The sequence below is a fragment of the Macaca fascicularis genome, chromosome 5, assembly GCF_037993035.2.
Source record: "Macaca fascicularis isolate 582-1 chromosome 5, T2T-MFA8v1.1".
In the NCBI taxonomy this organism is placed as follows: Eukaryota; Metazoa; Chordata; class Mammalia; order Primates; family Cercopithecidae; genus Macaca; species Macaca fascicularis.
In genome coordinates this window covers 37,381,191-37,408,521 of record NC_088379.1, presented here as the reverse complement: position 1 = coordinate 37,408,521, position 27,331 = coordinate 37,381,191, and the positions used below count along the sequence as shown (strand labels likewise).

At 43.1% G+C, this 27,331-nt stretch overlaps 1 protein-coding gene across 26 annotated transcripts in view; it reads right to left on the bottom strand.

The window, feature by feature from the left end:
* The window catches only part of TBC1D1 (TBC1 domain family member 1), a 253,237-nt gene that overhangs the window by 40,271 nt on the left and 185,635 nt on the right, over window positions 1–27,331 (bottom strand). For all 26 annotated transcript variants that reach the window (XR_012434775.1, XR_012434776.1, XM_045392240.3 and 23 more), the window contains 2 exons: window positions 10,710–10,895; window positions 4,912–5,073 (listed from right to left, as the gene is read on the bottom strand). Coding sequence is in view for 24 of the 26 variants with exons in the window: in XM_045392240.3 (XP_045248175.2) it covers window positions 4,912–5,073; window positions 10,710–10,895 (348 nt within the window). In the remaining 2 variants the exon portion in view is untranslated. The remainder of the gene's footprint in view (window positions 1–4,911; window positions 5,074–10,709; window positions 10,896–27,331) is intronic.

Genomic DNA, 27,331 nt, shown 5'->3' with positions numbered 1-27,331 from the left:
TTGGGAGAAAGGAAGCCTCCGAGTTAGGCATTGATCTTTCTTTCCATCCGGGAAAAAAAAGCGGCCGCTTTGTACCCTGCCCTGCCACTCAAACAGCCTGCCCAGGAGGACGGTTTCTCTGGTTTCCGTCTCTGGCCACCTTTGGGAGAAGTTTCTGCTCTGGCAAGGGAGCAGCAGCAGATAGCACTTACTGCGAGGCCACTATGCACCATCACCATTCCATGCACATTACGTATATTGGTCATATCATCCTCATAACCTTCTAAGGGAAACACGATTATCCTCATGGTAAAGAAAAGAGAGGCAGTGAGAACAGGTCCCTTGCCCCAGGTCATTAGGCCAGTGAGTGACAGCCCAGGAATGCTGACTGCCATTTTCTCTTGGTGTTCTCCATGTCAGAAATGTCAAACAAGGCTGCTACTCAAATGGGGACTAGAGAAAAAATATTTTGTGTTCCTATCTTGCGATTAATGATAAAATAACTATCTGTGGATTTGAACCCATTAGTAATCATTTTATTAACAGATTCAAAAGTCTCACGGGGCCACCTCTTAGAAATACTTACTGTGTAGTAAGTACTTTCTTCTTTCCCTTTCAAATACCAGGTTTTTTTTTAAAGTTGCCCTGTAGAAGAAATACAGGGCCCCTGTCAACCATGACCACATCCTATACATTCTATAATTTTATCTCAGCATTAATATAATGACCCTGTAGACTGAGTTGAATGGTGGCCCCTCAAAAAAGATGTGTTCACTTTCTAATACCTGGAGCTTCTTGTGAACGTTACCTTCTTTGCAGACAGAATTAAGTAAGGACGTTGGGAGGAGGAAAGCATCCTGGATTATCCAGGTGGGCCCTGTATCCAGTGACAAGCATCCTTATAATAGACACGCAGAGGAGGAGATGAGAAAGGGAATCAATGTGACCAAGGAGGCAGAGGCTGGAGTGTCATGGCCACAGGTCTAGGAAGCTGGAGGAGGCCAAGTGCAGACAGGCTGACAGCATGGTTTTGGAGCTATGGCCTCCAGAACACTGAGAGAAGAATTTCTGTTGTTTTAGTCACCATTTTTGTAGTAACTTATTACGGTAGGAACAGGAAAAAATATACCCTGATATCTGCTTTCTACTATTATTCTATTTCTTGTTTCCCTCTCTGCTATTCCAGCTCATAGATATATCCTGGGACCATACACACACACGCACACCCTACCCACAAATACTTCAAACGCTGATGAGAAGTAAATGTGGGCTAGAAAACAGTCAGCATGATAAGTGATTTATAGTGGGGCTTTTTTTCACAAAATACTTTTTCTCAAACTGGGAAATTTTCCCAAGTTATGAAATGTCCAATTTCCTATTACTAAATCATTCCCATTGTCTTATCAGACCTTTATTTTTTGGAAGAAAAGAATATTGGCTGTGTCACTGGACAGTACCAGATATTGTGGTATTCAGGAGTACGCTTAGATTCTGTGATTTAAAGCACAGGATCATGTAGGTTGGACCCAATGCTTTTGCTAAGAATGGCCTGGAACACCCCCTCCACCTTGGTGCTGCCCTCACTCCTAACCCAAGAGAAACCTGGCAGTGGAGCCCACCTAGGGCTTGCAGGCAGGGTCTGGGTGGGCAGGAGGCTGTTCCTCCATCCCCCATGAAAATAGCTTCTTACTCACTTAAGAAATATATACACTGTTTAAAAGTAGGGCAAAAAAAACCTCTGAAAGGCAAGAGGTATAAAGAAGAAAGTGAAAAACTACCCATAACTAGAATGAGCATATATTTACCATCCAAAGCAGGAAGCTTTTGAAAGTGAAGAGGAGGAAGGCTATTAATAATTTTGCCAGGACACGAGTCATAAACGAGGGCTATGCCAGGTGAACTGGGCTCTATGGTCATCCTGCCTATAATGCAGATACCTGCATCATGGGTGTTTTTCCACGTATACACACATGGAAATATCAACTGTACCGGAGACCATGCTGTACTCTCTTCATTTAACAACTTATCTTAGCCATGTTTTACATCGGTAAATACAGATCTACTTACGGTGTCTTTTTCAAGGAATATGACATGGGATAGTCACATGGTTGGGTTTTTCCATTTGTTTTGACTATTAAACAATGCCACAATAAGCATTCTTCTTACTGCAGTACACTTTTGGCTGATTAGTTTCTAGAGTAAGTTTCTATAAACGGCATTGCTGGGTCAAAGGCAAGCAGAGTTTGCATCTGGCCCTGACTATCAGCAGCTCAGGCAGCCACTCTGCAATCCCATTCCTAAAAAATACATTCCAGCTTATAAGATTCTATCCAGTTATCTTTAGAGAAATCATTCTGACGTGAACTAAACTGAATTATCTATAATGTCATGGGATTATGTCATGGGATTATGTTATCTTCTCTTAAATCGATACCCTAATCCTGGCCCCTTACCCAATTTTAACTGGGAAAATTTTGTAAATTCCTTTATTTCTATCATTTCAGGGTCTTTTATGTCACTATGAGGAAGGGCCTCTTAATCCAAACAACTGTCCTCTCTTTCAAGGTCTCTGAGCTGAGTTGGCCTCTACTTCAAAGCTCAAAGATGTGATTCAAATTTAGTCTCACATTTTTAGATTCACATTTTTATTCTGAGCCACAAAATAGACCGCCGTCATTTGTTTGGAGTTGTTAAATCTTAATGTGTTAAAAACCACCTGACTGACACAGCCCCCTTTATGGTTAGAGCCTCTGCAGTAAAAAGTGATGTGGCAGAGTCAGGCAATACATAAGGAAATTCCAGGTCAGCCTTAGCTCACTCCAGTAGACAGAATGCTCAATCATCTGTGCCCAACTTTCACTACCCAGGGTCCAGATTCCTAGAGTATTTCTATTAGCCCCCACATAAGATGCCCAGTGAAAAACAAATATCCAGGTGCCAGGCTTCTAAGAAGCTCAAGTATTTGGAATAGCTGTCACAGACCCAGGCAATCTGCCTTTCGCAGAAGCAAAGACACCTGAAGGCGATCATCTCGGCAACTGTGAATGGGGGAAGAACAGACTCATTCTTTTCTCTGCTTCTCCCTTTTCAAAACAGCAATTTGGGGTCATTTGGTGTAAAGGTAAACCTCAAGAAACAAGTACAGGTGCAAGGAACACTAGAACTGGAAGAGAGCTCCAAGATCCTCTGCTCGGTGAAAGTCTCTCATTCTATCAGCAAGGAGGCAAGAGCCCAGAAAGAGGGTACCTGCCAAAGTCACATTGAAAGCCGCTGTCAATCCAGAGCTTCGGTCTTCACCACTGCATGCATGTTCTGAGAAAAGCACCTAGAGATCCTGTTCAACAGGAGGCAGTGCAGCACAGTGGTATGAACCCAGCTCTGTGGCCCTGAGCCACTACTCAACTGCTCTAAGCCCAAGTTTCCTTATCCATAGAAAGGGAAAAGGTGTAACGAACAATAGCTACCCATGATTACTAAAATTGACGTCAAAATTCAAAAAGGGTTAAAAATGCCTAAAAGACTATAGTAGAAAACACTGCTTTGTTCCATTAATGCTCCTAGAGATGAAAAATGCATATGCAGGCCGGGCGCAGTGGCTCACACCTGGAATCCCAGCACTTTGGGAGGCCGAGGTGGGCAGATCACCTGAGGTCCGGAGTTCGAGACCAGCCTTGCCAACAGGGTGAAAACCCATCTCTACTAAAAACACAAAAAATTAGCCAGGCGTGGTGGCAGGCGCCTGTAATCCCAGCTACTCAGGAGGCTGAGGCAGGAGAATAGCTTGAACCTGGCAGGCAGGGGTTGCAGTGAGCCAAGATCACCCCATTGCACTCCAGCCTGGGCAACAAGAGTGAAACTCCATCTCAAAAAAAAAAAAAATGCATATACAATGTTTTTCCACTATACAACTGATAAAGTCAGGAAAAACCCATTCTATACATATTTGAAACCCTTATTCAAAACACCTGGTTATTCATGATGAGCTCAACAAGAACTCAGTAAGCGCAGAATCAGATTAGACTCAGGCTTTTACTCTTGCCAGAAGACATTAACATATATTTTTAAAGGAATCGTTGTTTGACTAGAACACTAATAATGACTGAAGGTAAGCTCCAAAATAGTGGTTCTCAAACTATCTGTGAAGCATCAATTTTTTTTCTTTTTTAAAATTTTCCAATCTACTACAGGCTAATATTTTTATACAATACAGTAAAAATAAATTAGTAGAAAAACAAAATAAAAAAAACCAGATGGACAAAATGTAAGTCCACATTTTAAATTAGGATCACTGTGTCAAATTGCTGGAAACATGGAAACATTTCCAAATACTTAGTCTCAAGTTCTGTACTTATGTCTTCTTGGACCAGAAACAGTTTGGGATGGCAGATCTCACTGAAAAACCAGTGAATCCTGCCCGCTCTCTAAGGCCTTACAATATAGCAGACACATGTTGTGTGCTCCTCACAACATCCACTGTCAGCACCCACATCTTACACTTGTGGAAACTGGAGCTCAGAGAGGGTGAGGCAAAGTAAGTGGCAGGGCTGAGATTTAAGCCCAAGACCACCTGTCTGAAGTCTGTGCTCCACACACTATGTTGTCTCCCTAGAATACCCAGAGACAAGCCATACAATTCGTTTCTAGTTTATAATTCAAAGTATATCATCAAATCATTATCCAGTTTATAGGTAATGAAGCCCTTGGGTGTTCCTGTCTTCCTATTTCCTGGCCTTCTGGGAATTTTAATTAAGAGGAACCATGAAAGGTGGTAAAACTCATGTCTATTAAGTAAGGTATCTGGAAACAGATTAAGATGTGATGAAAAGAAGGGAGACGGACACTAAAATTAGACTTAAAATTTTTTTATTCCACACTTCTCCCCAATCGCCAATGAGGGGTAAGGTTGACTAGATGCTTCCCAATGAAGCTTACCTTGCCCAACAGCCGAGTGCATTTTTTCCATGTCAAACTTAATTTTTGATCTTCCTGGAGTGCTAAGCATCTTTTCCCACACTGTAGTTACTTCTTTAAGACAGGGAGTAATTTCTTCGTAATCGAGCTTCAGGCGTTTGTTCAGCAAATCATTTTCGGAGGCTGGAAGAGACCATTCCGGAGTGCATCAGTAAAGGCTACAGCTATGGAATTTCCATTACACAACATGGCTGCCTACTTGTTATCCTGCTGAGATGTCAAGAAGTTACAACCATCTTAATGCATCTAAATATAAGTCACTGTCCATGCCTCTACCCATTTTCTTTGTTTTGGAAAATGCTAAAAACCTAGGAGGTATGTGATTTCTCTTACCCCTCACTCCCAACGTACTCTGTGGGCTCTACTGCTAAGACATAAACCACATCTGCCCAATTCTTTCCATCTTACCCCCATCAAACCATGAGCCATCCCAGGACAGGAGCTATGTGTTATTAATAAAATTCCCGATGACTAGCATGGTTAGAACTCGATGCAATTTTTTTCATCTAAACTAGGAGAGGCACTCTAAAGATAGTTTTCTCATTTAGAGCCAAACCTCCGTTTAGTAGCTTCTACCATTGGTCCCATTTCTGCTTCTTGGAGCTAAACTGAATAAATCTACCCCTCTCAAATGACATCTCTGAAATATATGAAGAGAGCTACTGTTTCCCACCAAACTTACTCAACCTAAAGCTGCATGAAGAATTATAACTAAATTATCAAACCCAGGGGGGAATAATATCAATAAAGGGAAATGTTAAATTGATAATTTACATTGATCCTGGACCCAATCTCTCATTTCATGGCGACAGAAACTGAAGTTCAGAAGGATCAGGTGATTTGGTCCTGGTTATTTACTAGCTAGAGGGAAGCCAAGCGACTCTAGGCCCAGTACTGCCTTCCTCTCAGCTTTTATGGTTTTCCATCTACCATCTTTAATCTTTTCCCTCATACTCTGATGAATACATTTCTAAGGTCCTGTTAAACAATTCCCTACATCTCTAGGGTTCACATTTTTTTAAAATGCCAACCCTAGATTTTTTTTTTGGCTGTGATTTGGGATATGAGAAAACACAACAAATGTCACTAGAGTTGAGCTAATCCTTGCAGCAAATCAGGTTTGGGGCTAGCCTTGCTGCACAGCAACTGGCGGCAGCACTGGGCTTTGGAGGCCAACGTACGTTCCTCTGGCAGTAAGGCTGCTACAAGCACATCTGGCCACCCTAACAGAGCCCAGCAGGCAACATGAGCATCCTGCTCTGAAGTCATCACAACTTCACACAGCCAGAAAGAACTGGCCAGAAGATTCAGCTGAAAAGGCTCAATCCACGAACATCCTGCTGTTTCAGTATCCTAACAACACTGCTGCCTAAAATCAGTGGCCTCCAAAATGCCTTATCAACCAAGGCAGATGGTACAGAACTACAACAAACACCCAGGCTGCAGGGCAAGAACTTCAGATACAGGACCCAGCTGTTCGCAATACTAAATAAGACCCCCCACACCCATGTGGTTTATAAGCTTGTGGACTGAGATCAAATGTAAATTTGCAACAAAGTTCTCTAAAATATTTATTATGATTTAACATAAAGGTCTGAGCCAACTTGGACTTTGTGATAACGTTCAGGTCTGATTTGTGCCTACTCTGGAGGGTGGGCTATGGCTGCTCCGTCCCCAGTTCTGCTCTGTTAACAATGGCTTTCCCAGACAAAACTGTCTTGCCAGCTGCCATCATCTCTTGAAAGCTCAGAATGGAAAGCTAAGAGGATGGGAGGCTCAGCAATTAAATGACCCCCACACCTGCAGAGATTTTAGAAGAACTGCACTGAATATTTGATTTTTAAACCATCATGTATTATTTAACTAAGAAAAATGTTTTTTAAATAAAAAAACATCAACTGTAATTCAAAATTTAATGTTATCACATCATTTTAATCTTAGTAAAGCATAAAATGCTGAGTTATATGAATTAGCCATGGCTGTATTGAATCACATGTTGCAATCTTGCGTTAGGCTGCTCACATCTTTATTTAAAAATACAGAAAAATGGGCTGGGTGCAGTGGCTCATGCCTGTAATCCCAGAACTTTGGGAGGCCAACGTGGGAGGATCACCTGAGGTCAGGAGTTCAAGACCGGCCTGGCCAACATGGTGAAACCCCGTCTGTACTACTACTGGGTGTGGTGGTGGGCGCCTGTAATCCCAGCTACTCAGGAGGCTAAGGCAGGAGAATCGCTTGAACCCAGAAGACAGAGGTTGCAGTGAGCTGAGATTGTGCCACTGCACTCCAGCTTAAGCAACAAGAGCGAAACTCTGTCCAAAAAAAAAGGGGGAAAAATGGCTTTGCAAAGGAGGACAGCAGAGGACTGGTGGCTTCAAAGACAGGCAATGGTTTTAGTTCTAACACCACTGAAAATCAGCTGTCTAATTTTGGAGAAATCACAACTTCCGCTTCCAAGTGCCTACAATGGAGTGAGGTAGACTGAGATAACATGGTATGGTTCTTTCCAGGATGCAATGCTTCCAGAATAGTAAAAAAATTTGATTCATCCATTCAAGTCAGGAAATAGGCTTAACCATAGGAAGAACTTCCTCATACACATTCTTCTAAATTCTTTCCCAAAGAGTATGCAAGTCAGCTTGAACCCCTGATCAATTTCAAGAGCTATCTCAGATACAATTTAACCTTCCTTTAAGAAGGGAGAAAAAAAACAAACTCACAATAGAATGCCTATCTCTCTAAGTACATAGTACAGCAGGTCCTCAAATAATGTCTTTGTGCTCAATGTCACTTTGTTATAATGTTAAGAAAAAAATGAATTCTTAGCCTGGGGCCATTGTCCGTGTGGAGTTTGTGTTCCTCTTCATGTCTGTGTGGGTTTTCTCCAAGTGCTCCAGTTTCCTCCCACATCCCAAAGAGGTGTACATTAGGTTAATCAGTATGTCTACGTGGTCCCAGTCTGAGTGTGTGTGTGTGTGTGTGTGTGTGTCACCCTGAGATGGGATGGCATTCAGTCCAGGGTTGGTTCCTGCCTTGCACCCCAAGCTGTAGGGATAGGTTCTGGCCACCTAGGACCTTGAAGTGGAATAAGTGGAAAAATAATCACTTTTTTTTTTTTTTTTAAGATGGTGTCTCACTGTGTTGCCCAGGCTGGAGTGCAGTGGCACCATCTCAGCTCACTGCAACCTTCATCTCCTGGGTTCAAGCGATTCGCCTGCCTCAGCCACCCAAGTAGCTGGGATTACAGGCGTGCACCACCACGCCCGACTACTTTTTTTTTGTAATTATAGTAGAGACGGGGTTCCACCACATTGGCCAGGCTGGTCTCGAACTCCTGACCTCAGGTGATCTGCTTGCCTCGGCCTCCGAAAGTACTGGGATTATAGGAGTGAGCCACTGTGCCAAGTCAATAATTATCTTATTTGTATTAATCTTGCTTAAATGTTTGCATATCTCATGTTTACATTAATATTTAATATTAGAAGTGTCCTGAGTCTTTATTTAGAAGTTTGGTGATGTTTTTGTGCCCAGAAATATGCCACAGGAACTTAACTCTTGTTTTTATCAATAAACTTTTGGTTTATTGATAAATATTTATCAATGAAACCTTGTTTCATTATACATCATTTTGCTTAAATTCGCAGTTTCCATGAACCTATTGGCAACATTAAGTGAAGACTTACTGTACACTCTGGCTGATTCTTATCAAATCTTGCATCTATATTTAATGTAAAAGTTCTGCCCTGCTCCTAATCCACCCCAACAAAACTTAGTAAATATTTTTAAGCAATCAGGCTCTTATTGCTGGATATTTTTTATCAGCAATCCAGGTCCTATACACACTAATACAATGGATTAATGCTTCCAACATTATATTAAGCAAGTTTATTGTGTTTTCACCACAGAGATAAACACATGTTGAACATTACAGAGCTAAGAAGAGAAATGAAGTCAAACAGTAAAAATAAAAGACCACAAAAACCGAACACTGCCAAGAAGCCAGATGAAATGAGGAAGCATTAGAAGAATGTTGGCAAGGGCCAGTAAACTTAATGCAACACCTGGCAAGGGGTTCCAGGTAAACTTAGGAAACTCTTGCCTGTTCATTCTAGTCTGTCTGATCATTGTTTGCACAGCAGAATGTATTCTGCTTTTGTGGCATACTGATTTCGCCTCACCAATTACAGTTGTCCTCACCACATTCCCAAGAAGCCAGCTGTGAGCACCATTCCCATTTTATAGCTATGCCCTGATTTTACAGGGCTGTCATTTGCAAGAAGATTGGCCAGTATTGGCATTAAAGTTTATGACCTACATGATTAACGTAACTGCCTTTTTCCTCTTCAACAAAAATCCCAAGATGCACGTGAATATAACTGCTGTGCTTCCGAGCTGTCATTTAACTGATGACACTTGTAGTAACGCCATCACTATCAAACATCTTTTAGACATCTGCTTTTAGAATTACTTTCATGAACACACAAGAAAGCGGCAGAAAAACTGGGTTGGAAGAAAACAGCACTCACCTGCTCTAAACACCCCCCAGTGTGCTATCACCTTCCACAGCACCCTGATGGGAGCACCCATCTTTCTCAGCTTCAAAACTGCATATTGGAAAGCTTACTAGCCTATTCCAACTGTGGAGCTACTTTCATATCGAAAGGTCTTATTCCTTTATAATTCATTTTTTGTTTTCAGTCAGAAGATATAGACACTATCTCTTTACATTCTATGAATTTGTACTTTTCAACTGCAGAAACTACGTTGCTGGTATACAGTGTTGTCATAACTCACAAGTATCATATGGACATGCACAGAGAACGTCTGTCCACCCACTATGACACTAGCTATGCAACTGAAACTCATGGAATGCAACACATTCTCGGGAGCTTATTCCTCAGATTTGGTGTCTTAATGACTTTCAGCTCTATACAAGCATCAAGGTCATTTTAAAAGACCAAAATTTGCAATCAAGGATGATGCTGAATGAAACGTACTTCAATTCCAAAATTGTTCTGGGGCAATGGCAGGGTGACTGAACCATCTGCTACATCTTCCCTTTCAAAGAGATTATGCAGACTTTCTGCTCAAAATCTTCACTACTTTATAGCTGGGCAATTAATTCTCTAGATACCCTAAGACCCATGCTCTTTCCAAAAGGTACGTAAACTTTGCATCTTAAGCTACTTTGAAGATAATATTAATTGGTTCCAGTATCAGTATGGAAACAGGAAAAGAACAAAATCTAAACATTCAAAGTTCATGTCATATTTTGACACTATTGATGTCAGTACAGGTAGAATTCAGCTAATGATTCTGCTTCAGATTACTCGCAACTCACTGAGAAAGCACATAGAGTGAAGTTATGCTTTAATGACTTACACAAGAAAAGTTCATACCTAACACACAGGCACAGACTATGGCTGAGGATAAAGTAGACTGAGAGAGAGAGGGGGGAAAACAAAAAGCACCTTTCAGCACTTTAGAGCTTAGATTTAAAACTTTTATCTCAGAAGTTCTAGATACTGTACTAACAGTGACCATAGAGGAATAATGAATATAGTTGTTGAAACTATCATTAGATCACCAGAAAGTAAACAGTGCTAATATTACTATGAAAAAGTAAACAGATGTAGACAGATACGTATATTAGATTATCATGCTGCTATAGTTTTAAGACAGTATGCTTATGTCTGATGTGATTCACTTCAGAGCCAAGATAAGACCAGGCCTGTTCAATATCAAGATGGCAAACCAACCTTGGAGCTTCTGATTTTCCTTCTCCATTCTGAGCAGCAGTATCTGTTGAAGAATAGCCTTTTGCCACAGCTCTCGGAGCTCACGAGATGTCCTTTTCTTTTCCTCTGGCGGGGGCCCAAAGGGCCCATCTTCACAAACTGGTTCTAAAGGAGATCGTGGGGGAAGCTCTCCCAGCTCTGAATAATCTGGAAAGGGAGAAGGGCATTCCAGAATTGTCATTTTTCAACAAAAAATGCACATTCAAACATAGTGCCAAGTCAGCAAATTCTGTTCGTTCAGATAAAATATAGTAATATCACCAAATTTAAAATTCAGGTGTTAATAAGCATTGGCATAAGCCATGTCTGAGCCACAAACATGAAACAAATGATACATCAAACAGTAAGCAAAACTTCAGTAGCCGAGGAAGTATTTAAAGATACCTGCTTTTTAAGGTGTAATATTCTTACCTTCTTCTGAAAATGTTATTTAATAATTATTGATAATTATAGAAAACGTTCACACAGTGTCTGCTCTGTACCAAACTGTTCTCAGAGCTTTATGTACAATAATTTAACACTCACAAAAAACTCTAAGTCATAGGTATTATAACTATCCAGTTTTAAAGAAATGCAAACTGAGGAACAGGGAGTTTATGTAACTTGCCTAATGTCACATAGCTAGGAAGGAGTTGAGCCAGGACTAGAACCCAACAGTCTGGCTTTCATGTGCATTCTTAACCACTGTGCTATCTGGCTATTCTGAAAGAAGATTGAAATGTATTTAATAGGCAGTAATAACAGTAACCATTAGCAGACCCTCTACCAAGCGCTGGACACTGTGCCGGCCATTTTATGTAGGTAGACTCATTTAATCCTGGTGACAAGTCCAGAAGGCAGATATTAGCCTGGAAAGGAAACTAAGGTTCAGAAACTTGCCCAAGGTCACACAGTGAGTAAGTAGGTACACCGGCATAGTCTAACTCACCCCTTCCTGATTCAGAAGACCATTTGTTCCCACCACATACCGCTACAATCCAAATGTTTCCTATGTCTAAATTACATAGCTTTATAGAGTCTTATTTCATTATGATCCTATCAGACAAATGAATAAACTAAGATTCTACATCTTTTGGGGGTTTATAGGTATTACAGGAGGATGTTACTGTGTACTGTTCAATAGAAAAGCAAGAATTGAAATTATAAAGTATCATCTCAATTTGATACGTATTATGAGAGGCAGTACAGTTCGTTGATTAATAGTGCAGGTTCTGGAGCCAGGCTGCCGGGATTCTGATCAAGACTCTGTCATTACTGATTTTGTGATCTTTAACAAGTTGCTTAACATCCTGATGCTTCCACTTCCCAATCTGTCAAGTGGGAATGACAGAGCCTCCCCTCAGAGTGCTGGGAAACAAACTGAGTTAATAGGCTACAAACCACTGAGAACAGGGCCCAGCACAGAGTAAGAACACAATAAACCAAAAAATAGCTCTTATTGTTTGCTATCATATATTTACTAGGGGCACAGAAAAAAAATCAAAATTTCAGCTACTCAACCGTAAGCTCTAACAAGCTTAGAACCTTGCTGCCTCATTGACCAGAGTTTTGGTCACCACACTGAGCACAGTTGCTGGCACCCAGTAGGTACCTGAGAAATAACTGTTGAACAAAAGAAGGGACAAAATACTGGGTTTACATGTACTGTTATTTATGTTTTCCCTCTATTTTCTAAACTTGTGGCAATAAATATTTTAAAAATAAAAACTAAGGGAAAATAATGCAAATCTATTCTAATTAAAATCAAAGATGGAAAAAATATTTTCCTGCAAAACACTTACAAAACAAATCCCTTCACCCCAAAACCTGTATACTTAGGATTAGTCATTACTGAATATGATATAGTTCAATTGAATCCTTTTATTTCATCTTATTCTGCAGCTTGAAGTCTTTCATTTGAGCCCTTTCCTTTCTTTTTTTTATTCTTTCACCGTCTTGGCTCTTGGAATTCTGAGGGACACTGCAGTTGTGATTGACGTTCTGCTTTACCTCACATTGGAAGCATATCTCCCACTGGTTTGCAACAGTCTCGTTTCCAAAAACTAAGTCCTATGAGGTGTTCTGGCGTTCTGGATGGCATGGCAGGCGCCGCCCTGATAATGAGGGCAGCGTTTCCATGCACTCTCACAATCTCTTGTGTGTCAACAGAACCCAGGACCCAGCCAGGCAACAGAGGGGAGCGGAGGGTTAGGTGGGGTTGATCTGGATACACACACACACACACACACACGGTGTTTTTTTTGATGGTTTTTTTTTTTTTTTGAGATGGAATCTCGCTCTGTTGCCCAGGCAGGAATGCAGTGGCACGATCTCAGCTCACAGCAACCTCCACCTCCCAGGTTCAAGTGATTCTCCTGCCTCAGACTCCTGAGTGAGTAGTTGGAATTACAGGCATGTGCCACCATGCCTGGCTAATTTCTGTATTTTTAGTCGAGACGGGGTTTCGCCGTGTTGGCCAGACTGATCTCGAACTCCTGACCTCAGGTGATCTGCTCACCTCGGCTTCCCAAAGTGCTAGGATTATAGGTGTGAGCCACCACGCCCACCTGACCTGGATATTCTTAAACCCTACTAGTAAAACAAGGGTTTACCTCACCTAAACTCCTTCTAATCTCATCCTTCCTGTTTACCACAGCCTTCCTCTACCCAAGGTCTTGAAACTTCCTACTGTGTTCCTTTCAAATTCGGAATCACAATGAGCAGGTGTAACTCAAGCCAGGAGGATGGAACATTCCTAGCAGTAGAGGCTGCTTGTCCCGAGATCCATGTACTCTCTGCCACTTGGGCTACTGACAAGGACCACTGTCTATAGAAGTTTATCAAATTCCGGTTTTATTTTAGTATTCAGAGAAACTGGATCTGCAAAAACACAAGTATTGTTTGGTGACGACAACTGTGAGGTTTAAGACGTAAGCTGTCTGCCTAATGTTTTCTACTTTTGTGATCTTTTTCTTACTATCATAGCGACAGTTTGTTGAGCTTTTACCATATGAGTTCTTGACACAAATAAGCTTGTTTGATCTTTACAACAATCTCATAGGATGGGTGATATTATGATCTCCATTTTCCAGCTAAAATAAGTAAGGTGTAGTGAGGTTTTATAACTTGGCCAAGGTCACACAGCTAGTAAGAGTCAGAGCCATGATGTGAAAAAAGGTGTATTTTCCTCCAAAGTAAAAACAAAAAAAAAAGAAAAGTTTACCCCATGCTTCTCTAACTTCTACATGCACAAGCCTCGCTGGGGATCTTGCTAAATTAAAGATCTGAATCAGCAAGTCTGAGGGGAGCATTTCCATCAAGCTCCCCAATAATGCCTCCCCTGCCGGTTCTCCAAGCACACTCTGAATAGCAGGGCTCCACACTGCAGCTTTACTCTCTATTTCCTCATGCAACCCTATGCACTTACTAGCACATGGGCTCATCTCCTTCACTCCCACCACTGAGAACACAGTTCAAATACTGTTGTCAGTTGCCTGAATTCAGGTCCTCAACACATGGCAGGAGCTTGTCCCAGACCTGCTCAGGGGACCCAGGCCAAGTCAAAGACGTATTTGAGCACTAGTATTAATTTCACCTCTGCATGAACTAAGTAAAAGCTGATCCACTGTAAAGGTTAGCAAATAAACCCAAGAGTTTAGACGAGGGTTTCTCAACCTCAGCACTACTGACATTTTGGGGCTGGATAATTCTTTGTCACGAGGAACTGTTTTATACACTGTAGAATGTTTAGCAGTCTCCCTGGGCATAGTAGCATCTGCCTACCATCAATGCCTCCAGGCATTGCTAAATGTCCCCTAGGGGTCAGGAGGAACAAAACCACCTCTAATAAGAACCTCTGATTCAGAGTTAAAATCTCACCATTTTGTCTCTCCTAAACCCTGGGAAAGGGTAAAAATGTATCTCCTTTATCCAAATTCATTTCACAATTACAGATTTTATAGTTTAACAACAAAGTTGTATAGATTAACAACAAAGTTTTATAATATTTTTTGTTCATATTAAAGAGTAGCTGGCTACAAAATAGCTCAGTAATTTATAAAGGGAGATAGTTAAAATCTTTGTTCTAAATTTGGCCTGCTGATTCAGTCCAAGTAAGCTGCTTTCTCAACAATGCAGAAAGATTCAGACTGGGGACAAGGCTACAGCTTTGTAATCAGTGCTCCTTCAGGCATGTGCAATCTTGAGAGATGTGGACTCGAGCGGAGTGGCAGGTCGAGGAGAATAAAATCAAAGTCCGAAGCAACTGTCAGCTGAGAACCTTGTTCTAATGATAAACCCAGGCACTGTTTTCACTTACATCATTCCTAAGCCAATCCTACCAGCATTGAGTCCCTTATATGTATGCAGGGATGCGATGTGTTAGGTGGTCTAAGGAGGGCTACTCTGAGGTTTCTGTTCTCTAGAACAATCCCAGGGATCTGGCTTCTCTCCCTGACTTGCATTCTTGCTGAGAGACAGCTGCACAGAGGCCAGTGTAGGAACTGGCTTGGCTCGGTGTAGTGGAGGTTGAGCTGAAGGAGGGGTTGCTCTACCTCTTGGGCCAACTGTGCTAGTGCCTCTTGGGAAAATGCATGCCTTCTGGGTTCCAGTCCCTCCATGCAAAATGTGAGAAATGATATTCGCCGCTGACACCCAACTGTGGAGACCACAGGCACTGACAGGCATATTTATAAAGTCTGCAAAGCCACCAAACCAAAGGGCTGTGATAACACCTTAGTCCAGGATTAGATTTTACTATTCTGACATCTCCTATAATGACAGGATGTGGAGAACTTAAATTATGTAGCCTTCCAGAAACAATAGCCTCCAATGGGTTCTAAGAATTTTAAAACCAGTCATAATTCAGGAGGCCTTGGAGACAACTGCCTCCTATTAAATCATTGCTGTGACACTCCCAACAGAGTCATAAATATGATCTATGCTGGTATGTCCATATTTCAGATGCCAAATTATTCCCCAACAACTCTGTTCTGTTGCATTCTTTCTATCTGCACACACATGTGTGGGGAAGAGTACGACATTGCATCATTGTTATGAACAGAATCAATGCCATGATCGAGAAAGAGAAAAAGCAATGTGCACACGACCTCCTATTTGTCTAGTATCTGGCTCTCTCAAGTGTAGAATACAGGGGTCCTTTCTTGCATTTTCACAAAGCACTGACATTAAGTTCTGAACTGCAGTTCTCCTCCTTTTAAGGACATGACATTAAATCACATGTTAAATGCCCTGTAAGAAAGAGGAGCTCTAGAAGGAAAGGAGAAGACAGATCCTTATTCTCCAATTTTCTGGCTTTTTCTGTGTGTTACCCACCATAGAGCATTTTATAACTCTCTTCATCCCTCCTGAAAATTCTGAACTCTATGCCAAAAAAAAAAAAGAAGTTAAAAAAATTCCAGTTATTCTCAACCCTCTGTTTGAACAACATAAATCGATTCTGGAAAGGAGAAAACTGAACATTAAATCTCTGGAGAAAAGTTAACAACAGGGATTAACATCTGCAGCGTCTGCTGTTACCAACAGCTCAAGGAAATTTCTTAGAAAAAACAAAGTAAAATGACCATGTAGACTTAATGTTGTCAAACTGTTTACAAAGTATGAGCAGCTTTACCTCTACTACACCAGAAAGCAGAGCCCAGGACGCAGAGATTTCTGTGTTCCCTGCCATATTCCATGCCTGGGAAACAGCAGATACGTATGGGACATTCAATGAATGAACGGATTCATTTGCCCAAGTCCACTCCTAACCCTGACATGACTTCTGTGGATCTTTTATGGAAAATACTCCAATGAGAACCTGATTATTTCCCACAGTTGCATTATATGACAGTCTAGCTAGAGGAAAACAGAATGTTTTAAAGACAACATTCATTTGGTATAAAGAAATACTGTTAAGTTCTTGCCTCATGCCAGGCATGCTGCTAGAAATCCAGGTTTGAATCAGGGTAGCAGAGAAGTACAAGACTACTAAAATAAGGGAAATACAAAGAAAGTGTTCCGGAAGTTCAGCAAAGAAAGATGAAGTTCGGCTGTTTATCAGGTCAAGAGCATGGGCCCTGGAGCCAGGTATCTGGGACCGAACCTGGCTCTACCTTGATCCAGCTACTCAACCTCAAATGGGTTATCTGATCACTTGCCACCTCAGTTTCCTAATCTGTGAAATCTGCATAGTACTGCCTAGCTCATAGGGTTATTGTGAGCTAGGTAATGTGTGGAAAAAAACAAGCCTGCACACAGTAAACATTTAATAAAATGTCAACTACCACTCTTCTTACCATCATTGTTGTCAGTTTTTGTGGAAAGGGGAGTGGTTCTAGAAGGACAGGTAAAATCCATACAGGTTTAATTGATGGGAGCCATTTTAGGTAAATGGACCAGCATAAACAAGGTGTGCAGGTAATTATTAACTCATCACTGAAAATGACCTATTTTGTCTAATGACCAGATAGTATGCGCATGAATACAGAAGACAAGGCCGGCTGACTTTAGGTTGCTTAAGGTCTAGTCAATCCACATATTAATTAGTAAGAAATTGGGAATTCCAGAAGACTGGGGGTTTTTAAAGCAAAAGTGATTTGATATATACATTCTTCAGCACCAGAACGATATCCTGGCAGGCAGGGAGTGTATAACATAGTGGATCAGACACATGAAAGGCCACTACCAAATGATGAGTACAAGTGCTCGAAAAAGAGCTATGGACACAGAACAGAGCACCTAACTCTGCCTGAGATGGGAGCCATGGGAGGGGAGGGGTGTGAAGAGGAGAGAGGCACACACATACTTAAAAAGAGAAGCCAAGATAAGCAGAAACAAGGGCCAGGAGCAAGAGGCCTGCAGATCTTTATCCCCACTCTCTCCCAAAATAGCTGTTTAGGGTAAACTTCCAAGGCTGTGGAAGATGACTTAGAGATGAGGAAGTCAAAAGTCCTGACTCAGTCTGGTTAGAGGTCATGACAACAGTTCAGAGGAGCACCGAAGACCGCATGGCAGTGGGAAGTCCAGGGAAGAGAACCAGGAAGAGGCACAGAGAACAGGCCTGGCTGGGTGAGCCCAGGGCACAGAGCACCAGGAGCTCTGCGCAGCCCCGGTGGTGGGCGGCTGGTGGCTCTAAATGGGAGGTCTACAGGAGCTGGAGAAGAATCAAGAAAAAGCTGAAGACAGGACATAATGCATGGGAGAAAATTATCCTTGGAAAAAAATGACGTTTGTTTTTGCATCTGCAAGGGGAAGGAAGCTGTACTTTTTGAGGAGCTGAAAGTCAGGGCTCTCAGTTCTTGATTAAAGACAACAAAACTAAAGAGAAACAAATATTCAACCACAGCCAGAATCCTAAGTGCTGATCTTTGAAACAGTTTGCCCTGTCCTGTTACCATTTCTATAACACTGATTTTCAACTGTGGTTCTTGTAATTTTATGAGACATGCTGGGGTGGAAAAGCCCACCATGGCCCAGTGCCACCAGGATGAGCACCTGAGGGCTGTGTCTGGGAAGCTGGGCCTTGCCTCCCCAGGGACTTCCCACCAGCAGCCACGTCACAATGGCGACCTTCGCCACTCCGCCCTTACTTTCCTTCTTTCTTCAGGATTGTGAGGAAACTGTCAGTGCTCACAGGAACGTGGAGCTGAAAGGGACACTGGAAAATGACTTAGCTCAACCCCCACTCTCTTCCCAGATGTGCAAACCGAAGCTTAAAGAGGTCCGATGTCACATTTTCTGGGCACTTACTATGTGCCGGGCAGTTTGCTTTACTAGTACCCCACTGATTTCATCTTCACAACCAATGGATAAGCTAGGAATTGGTTTTATCCCTCCATGGCAAGGCACGGGACACACAGCTAACCGGGTGGTGGAGCCAGGACTAGAACTTGGCTGGCTCATCCTAATGCCTTGGGGTAATGGATACAAAAGCAAAGAGGAAAAGGAGCAGGCAACTGATGATGCCAGCTCTGGTACTAACTACCAGGAAACGGGCAAGCTCCTTGACCCCTCTGTGTGTCAGTTTCCTCATTCATAAATCACAGACAATAATAGCATCCACTCCCCCGCCCCCGCCACAGCTTTATTGTGGGGATTAAATGAAACATCCTTGAGAGCACTTAAAAACAGTACTTGGACAAGAGTAAGTGCCGAGTTCCTATTAATATCATTATCTATTTTGTTCTAAAAAAAGATAATCTATTTGGCAAAATCTTTCTGTTGCTTAGACTTCTTCACAATCAGACTGGGATTGGGGATAAAAAAGAAAGTTGATTTACTGAAGAATACTGGAGAATACTGTTCTATGAAGAAAATACCAACATTTTCCCAGGGGATCCCCGCAACAATAGGAGGCCCCGGGTCACCGTCTTGGTGTGTCCAGGGCCCATGGTCACGTAGAAATAGGGTGGGATGGGGTGGAGTTTTGGCCTTTCTTTGTCTGGCTGACTCTCCTCTTGGAGTGCTCAGCTCCAAGGTCATGCCCCTGGAGACAGCTTCCTCCTGCTGCGCCTGCCCCGAGGGACCCCAGACGCCTCCTCTGTGGCCAACAGCACAATGGCGCTCTGAGCACAGAAAACAAACACAAGAGGAGCTCCGAGACGCAGGAGGCCAGGGAGCCTGGAGCATCTCAGGAAAGACTGGGCCGAAAGGAGGGAAGTCAAAGAGGGCTGGGACAGCCTATGAGGGGCCAGTAACAAACACGCAGAGTGGAGGGAAACAAGCAGGCCCCGGGTGCCAGGCAACTCTCGACCCAAGGGATTGGGACTCAGCTCTTAAATTATGCAAAACTATCATAGAACTTCACATATACTTCATATATAGATATCTGACACTTTCATACAACTTTCTACGTATAAAACCTTGTAAGAAACATATCACGGCCGGGCGCGGTGGCTCAAGCCTGTAATCCCAGCACTTTGGGAGGCCGAGACGGGCGGATCACAAGGTCAGGAGATCAAGACCATCCTGGCTAACACGGTGAAACCCCGTCTCTACTAAAAATACAAAAAACTAGCCGGGCGAGGTGGCGAGCGCCTGTAGTCCCAGCTACTCGGGAGGCTGAGGCAGGAGAATGGCGTAAACCCGGGAGGCGGAGCTTGCAGTGAGCAGAGATCCGGCCACCGCACTCCAGCCTGGGTGACAGAGCGAGACCCCGTCTCAAAAAAAAAAAAAAAAAAAAAAGAAACATATCACAAGGTGTTTATCCCTCCCCTACCTTCCTGTGAGCAATCATGCATTCAACTCATCGCAGAACACTGATGAAAGAAAACCAAGCTCCACCCCTAAGGAGACAGCTGAGCAGGCCACGGTTGCAGGTCTGTGTGCCAAGGGGTCGAGGGCAGCCCATAGGGTGGCAAGAGTGCAGAGGGCGGCTGTGCAGGCCCAACCTCAGAAGAGATGATCCCAAGTGAGACGTTCGTGGGGGTGGGGAGGGGTGGGAGTGAGGAAAGGGGAAAGGTCCAGTGCTGAGTTCTGACACACGGCTGGGAAGGAGGAATGCCAGAGATGAGGGGCAGTCCCACCTTGGCAAGTGTGGGAATTAAAAGAAAGCAGCATGATGAATTTGATGACTGCAAATAGTTCCCCACAGCTCAGGGAAGGGGCAGGGAGTGCCTGCAGATGGTAAGAGGTGGGTCGGGTCAGGTGGTCAGAAGGACAAGGACTTCTCGTGCTGGGCAAGGCCACCATCCTGACCACACTCTGAAGAACAGGTGAAAAACAGCAGACAGTGAGTGGGCAGTAACCACATGAAATTACCCTGACTGCTGCCCACACTTAGCCCTCTGATCTCCTCCATGTGGATTTTTTTTAAAAGATGTCAGACCACCCAACATTCGTTATTTACATTGTTCACTCTGTGATGACAGCTGCTGGTCAAACCTACTCAGCTTGGACCTCACTGTGGGCACAGAGGTCAGGACATCTGGCCACTCCCTCCAGCAGCATATGGGTCACAGATGACAGAACCTAGACCATGAGTTCAGTCTACGGGAGAAGTTCTCAAAATGTGGTCCCCACATGAGCTTCAGCATCCGCACCACCTGGGAGCTTGTTAGAAATGCAAATTCTTGGTCCCACCCCAAACCTACTGGATCAAAAACTCTGGGGTAGATCCAGCAACCTGGATTTGAACAACTGGGAAATTCTAACGCACACAAAAGGTTGAATCTCTGGCCTTTGGCGTTCAGCACTTTTTTAGCCACTTACTTTATGTTACAGAGTTACCTTAATCGGATGTTTCACATTATGTGACACTAGGGAACAAAGGTACCTTTTAAATACATTATTTTAAATTATTTTAGCAATGACTCAACCCATTAAGGATGGATGACCTGACCATTAAACAGAGTTTTAAAATGTAATATATTTTGCTTTTTTTTTTTTTTTTTTTTTTTTTTAAATGGAGTCTTGCTCTTGTTGCCCAGGCTGGACTGCAACGGCGCAATCTCGGCTCACTGCAACCTCCACCTGCCGGGGTTCAAGTGATTCCCTTGCCTCAGCCTCCCAAGTAGCTGGAATTACAGGTGCACACCACCACGCCTGGCTAATTTTTTTGTATTTTTAGTAGAGACGAGGTTTCACCACATTGGCCAGGCAGGTCTCAAACTCCTGACCTCAGGTGATCTGCCCACCTCGCCTCCCAACGTGCTGGGGTAGAAGCGTGAGCCACCGCCCCTGGCCATATCACCATGCTTTTCAAACACCAGTCAAGTCACCCTTTTATCTTTGTCAAAGGCAAAGTTCAAAGCCAAAGTCTGAACTAAATACCATTTTCTTAAGAAATGCATTAGGGGCCGCTCCCTGCTAATCCAGATCAACAACCCACACTATTACAGCAATAACAAATTTCCTTCCAGAAAACTTCCAGATCTGAACATAGTCAGAGACAGACCGATGACTCACCTAACATAAACAGAAAAATATACTACTAAAAGCTAAGATCATGATTTCTCAACCCCCATCATTTAGGCATCTGCAGAAAAGCAGCTCATTACAACCCAGCTTTCAACCCCTCCACCATGGGAGCCTCCCCTCCAGCCCTGGCCTCCCGAGCCCAGGGAGCTGCCCCAGCCCAGGGTGCTGCCACACCCTGCCGAGAAAGGCGGGCTCAGTATCTCAGGGCCTTTCTGCTTCTGTTTCTACTGAGACGTGGTGAAAAGAAAAGCAAGCCAACTTCCTTACCCTCAAATCTCCCCTAACAAAGTGTTATGAGGGTCAAAATTAGACCTGGAAACAGAAAAGTGGCTGTGTCACAGAGAAACAGCTTTTAAACTATGCCCCGTGAAGCTCTGGTTGCAGAGGCCATGCAGGAAGCCAGGGAGTGGAGAATGGAGCTCAGGCTGCTCTAATAAGGACTGGGTGGCTTAAACAACACACATTTGTTTCTCACCGTTCTGGAGGGGAAGTCCAAGATCAGGGTGCCAGCACAAGTGTATTCTAGTGAGAGCCCTGTCTCTTCCTGACTTGCAGAGAGCTTCCTTCTTGCTGTATCCTCACAGGGTGAAGAGAGAGGAAGCTCTGGGATCTCTACCTCTTATTGGGATGACAGTAATCCCATTAATGAGGGCTTCATTCATACAATCTCAACTAAATCACCTCCCGAGGGCCTCCCTTCAAACACCGTAACACTGTGCACTGGGGCTTCAACATAGGAATTTTGGGGGGACACAAATTTTCAGTCCATAACAGGAGCAAATCTGATTCCAAACTACCCCATCACTAAAGCAAAGCAGGTTTAACGTTTTACAGAGCCTCTGACAACTTCCCTTTTAAAAAAGTTCATTCTGTACCTAAGAAAAAAGGAATATGTTTAAAGCCCAGGAAACAAGGTTTTATTACAACGGAAAGGCATGGGATGGCCTTGAGCTGAGCCTCAATGGATTGGCATAATTCAGAAACTTTTTGAAGCGGGAGGGGAGGCCTGGGGGTGCCAGAAAAGGATTTGTTTGAGCAAAGGCACCAAGTACTCTGGCTCAGAGCTGTCCTTTCTTTTGAATTCACAGCACTTGCTTTCTAGGTCATTAACGTGGCCACCGACCTGGTGCTGCTGTGCAGCACCTTTCATCTTTGCTGTTCTTTAACTTGAAGCCAGGTCCTGGGATCCTACTTGAAAGTGGACTCTAGCATCTGGTCTACTTTCATCCCGCTTCCTCACCCAGACTTCTTCCTTGTCAACACAGGACAACCTGACCTACCCCACCACAAGAAGCAGATTTAGAACAGTACCTCCAACCCACCCCAGTTCCACTGCATCAACCCAGGGCGATGCATAACATGTGCTTCCAAGTCCCTGGATTATCATGGAGTGCAATGCCAGCACTTGACATAAAAGCCCAACATCTAATTAAAATCGCTTGAACATCCAGAAGACAAGAGAGAGGGTAAAAAAGGATGACGACGGCTCCCCAGACTCAAGACTTGAGAAATCACAAGCTTTTACTGTAAAATCAGACAAAATGCATTGAAGGCAAAAAAAAAAAAAAAAAAAAAAAAAAAATTAAGGTTTTGTGAAAGAACCAAAAGTCAAGGTGTAGTTTCTGCCAAATGACATTTATAATATAGATGGGCAGATTCTATGTATTTAATTTGTACTTAAATAATGTTTATTAAGCTTAGGATAGAAAAGGATCATTTTATCCTGATAAGAGTTTCAACCCCAAAATTATTAAGGTTTATGCCACAAAATAGCATTGCATCAATAAAAGATAACAAAAACCCTTTGGGAATTTTAAGACTCTTCTCCTCCATAACTGCAGCTTTCCAATTCAGAACCTTGAACTTAGTAGACACAACATTTCCCCACTCTTTCTTCTCTCTTGGCAACTGTCTTCCTTACGACACTTGTATGCTCCTTTATCTTAGCATTTGGTCCACTTTCAATCCAGTACCTAGAACAATGCTTTTACATACAACTGCGCACTCAGTATAGTCATATGTTAAATAACATGCAATACATCTATGTCATGTCAGAGGCAGGGATATCTTACCTGCAAATTTTAGACCCTCATTAAAAGCTATCATCCCCTGATGATATGATGATAAAGGCTATTACAGAAAGAACCGTCCTAAGAGGTAGAAGGAACGGCTATTACAGTCACTGAGGTCTGAAAAACAGAGCCAGGAAAGGCAGCCAGGAAACAGGAAGGTATGAGTTCCACTGTGGAAGGAGAGAGAACTCAGGTAGAGGAGCCTGGAATCTGGAGTGACTGGTAAAATAATACAACAGTGGCAACACGGCAATTTCAAGAAAAGGAGCTCAATTTTTCCCTCTCCGGCCTAGGAGATGGTTTTTAGGTATGTTAGCTGGCTGGGTTTCTTTTCCTCCTGAAAAAAATATTTTAGTTGGTGGCAGAGAAACTGTAAACACTAATATTATATCTACCTATATATTTATCTAAGGAAAAAAAGTTACATATAATTCTACCTCCCTAAGATAAGCATTCTTGATATTTTCATATATTTTCTCTCTGGTCTATTTTTGGATTTTCACTCTATGAATAAATGTAACTTCCATTCTATATTCTAGGTTTTCATCAGCAGTGCGTCGTGCGCACCTCCAAGGTCTGGAACCACCCTTAAGACATCAATAGGATGCAGATGCTGAAGTGCCTAAGCACGCCCAAGTAGGAATAGGGCTCAGAAGATGTGCGCAGGAGGATCATGACCCCAGTCTCACATAAAGGGATCAGGGTCAGACATGCGCACTTGGGATTTGATGTGGTTTGGCTGTGTCACCACCCAATTCTCATTTTGAATTATAGTTCTCATAATCCCCATGTTGTGGGAGGGACCAGGTGGAGATAATCATGGGGGCAGTTTCCCCCATCCTGTTCTCATGACAGTGAGTTAGTTCTCATGAGATCTGACGGTTTTATAAGGGGCTTTTCGCCCTTTTGCTCAGCACTTCTCTCTCCTGCTGCCATGTGAAGAAGGACATGTTTGCTTCCCCTTTCACCACGATTGTAAGTTTCCTGAGGCCTCCCCGGCCATGCTGAACTGTGAGTCAAATGCACCTCTTTCCTTTATAAATTACCCAGTCTCAGGTATGTTTTTATTAGCAGTATGAGAACAGACTAATACAGGACTCATCTCCGGAGAGGTGCCATTGGAAACTATTCAACCAGAAATAATCAATGAGCAAGGTGCCATCACAGCTCTGTAACTTGCAGAGAAGAGCTGGTGAGATATGTAGTAGAATAAAACATGTGACCAAGGGAAAAAAATAAAAAGAGAAAGGAGGAGGAAAGGTCCCAGAGGCATGTACAGGTGATGGTCAACGGCATCAAGAAAATCCTGACGGGGATTCTGCTTGCACAGCTGTCCTGAAGTGAGACTCTGTGACCTGGCTGATGACAAGAGATTAAATTGCTATAGGCTCCAGTTATAAACTTTGTTGCCCTCCACCCTCCCTCCTCTCATGCATCTGTGACTAAAATATCTAACCCCACCCATCCCATTACACAATGCTTATCTGGAAGTGATCTGAGGTCAGAATCCATTAAAGGAAGCCCACGACTTAAAAATTAGGAAATACTTTTGTGCTTTGCTGAGGAGAGGGGATGGGGAAGTCCTCACGATGAAACAAAAAGTTTAAAATAGTGAACCAATTCTTCTCCCAACCCAATACAATGTTCAGTGAGTTATATGTGGAAATGTGACCTTTCCACCTGGAAAACCCCAGCCTCACTGCTTTCCTTTGAAGGGCCCATATCCTGAAAGAAATCAACTTGGGAAGTTGCATACTTTTTAGGTATCTATGACTCTTAGGCAAGTGGGAAACTCGGGTTTTAGTTGTGTTAAGTTTCAGTCTTGAATGTTCTCCTGTAGTAGAAAATGAAAACATATGATATGATCATCAAGATCTCTTAAAAGTCAGTACTCTGGCCGGGCGCGGTGGCTCAAGCCTGTAATCCCAGCACTTTGGGAGGCCGAGACGGGCGGATCACGAGGTCAGGAGATCGAGACCATCCTGGCTAACACGGTGAAACCCCGTCTCTGCTAAAAAAATACAAAAAACTAGCCGGGCGCGGTGGCGGGCGCCTGTAGTCCCACCTACTCGGGAGGCTGAGGCAGGAGAATGGCGTGAACCCAGGAGGCGGAGCTTGCAGTGAGCTGAGATCCGGCCACTGCACTCCAGCCTGGGCGGCAGAGCCAGACTCTGTCTCAAAAAAAAAAAAAAAGTCAGTACTCTGACATACATTTACAATCCCAACAGATTTCAAACACTTTAATCTGTTTTATGACTTAAAGTGGACAAGTTCAAATGCTCCTTGAAAACTGTTTTTGTGGTAAGCAAATTTCTTAAACATTACCACAATTTACTTGGACTAAAAACATCATTAAAGAAGTAATATTTTCTTTCGAAAGTCTCTACTGACTGTGGCCAGGCGTGGTGGCTCATGCCTATAATCCCAGCACTTTGGGAGGCTGAGGTGGGCAGATGACAAGGTCAGGAGTTCAAGACCAGTCTGGCCAACATGGCAAAACACCATCTCTACTGAAAATACAAAAATTAGCCAAGTGTGGTGGCACGTGCCTGCAATCACAGCTACTCAGGAGGCTGAGGCAGGAGACTCACTTGAACCCAGGAGGCAGAGGTTGCAGTGAGCCAAGATTGGGCCACTGCACTCCAGCCTGGGTGATGGAGCAAGACTCTGTCTCAAAAAAAAAAAAAAAAGAGACTAAGAAAGTCTCTACTGACAATAACTGAATATGGCAAATCCCAGCACGTGCAGCTTCCATTTGGCATCATTAAGAATCAAGAGTTGTTACATGGGACCAAATATTCAACCCCAAGACAGAAAGAGGGGAGGCAGGAGAAGTCGGCTGCTTTGATAAAATGAAATAATTCAGTAAAAACTTGCATATTTACCCCTCTCAAGGAGGGATACTTTTCTAAACATCCAGGCCCAACACAGAAAATCAAGTGCTGCACGCTCTGCTTAAAAGTTGTGCCTTAAATTCTGAGGGCCAGCACAGGGGAAAGATCCTTCCAAGCCTAGTCATTCTGTGCTCAGATGGCCACGTTTCACCTCACTGCACTCATCACCTTCCGGGACGTCGTGAAAACTGCATGTTGTTTAACCTTATGCTGGGATGATTTTAAAGAGTGAAGCATCTATGACTAACTTCTTTACAATGATTCCCAGTCTTTTGTCTTTCCCCATTATGAGTTTTGAAAAGAACATTCTCCCAAAGCCCCCAGTGCCTGCTTTTCAGTATTGTTAGTTGGAGGTTTTTGCTGTCCCTCTCAATTCAGAGCCAGAGCTGCCCAGCGAGGTGTGTACCTGGGATGGGGCAGGAGCATCAAGCTGCCATCTCAGGAACCAGGTTTCCTCCAGCTGTGACTTTAGGCTTTTACATGCACTTTGCCAAAAAGCTGAAGCAATTATGCAAACTACCAGCAGCACACTACCCAGGAGGTTGAGAGAGGTCCTCGGCAACATGACCATCCTCCCTATGCCACAGTCTCTGGTCATCCAAGAACAACCTTTTGGTTGTCTTAAAAGTCCACTAACATTAAAAATGAAGGCAGTCAGGGTGGATTTCAAGAATGGCTGCCATTCATGGAGGAGGCTCTTTTTACTTCCTTCAGCCCTTCT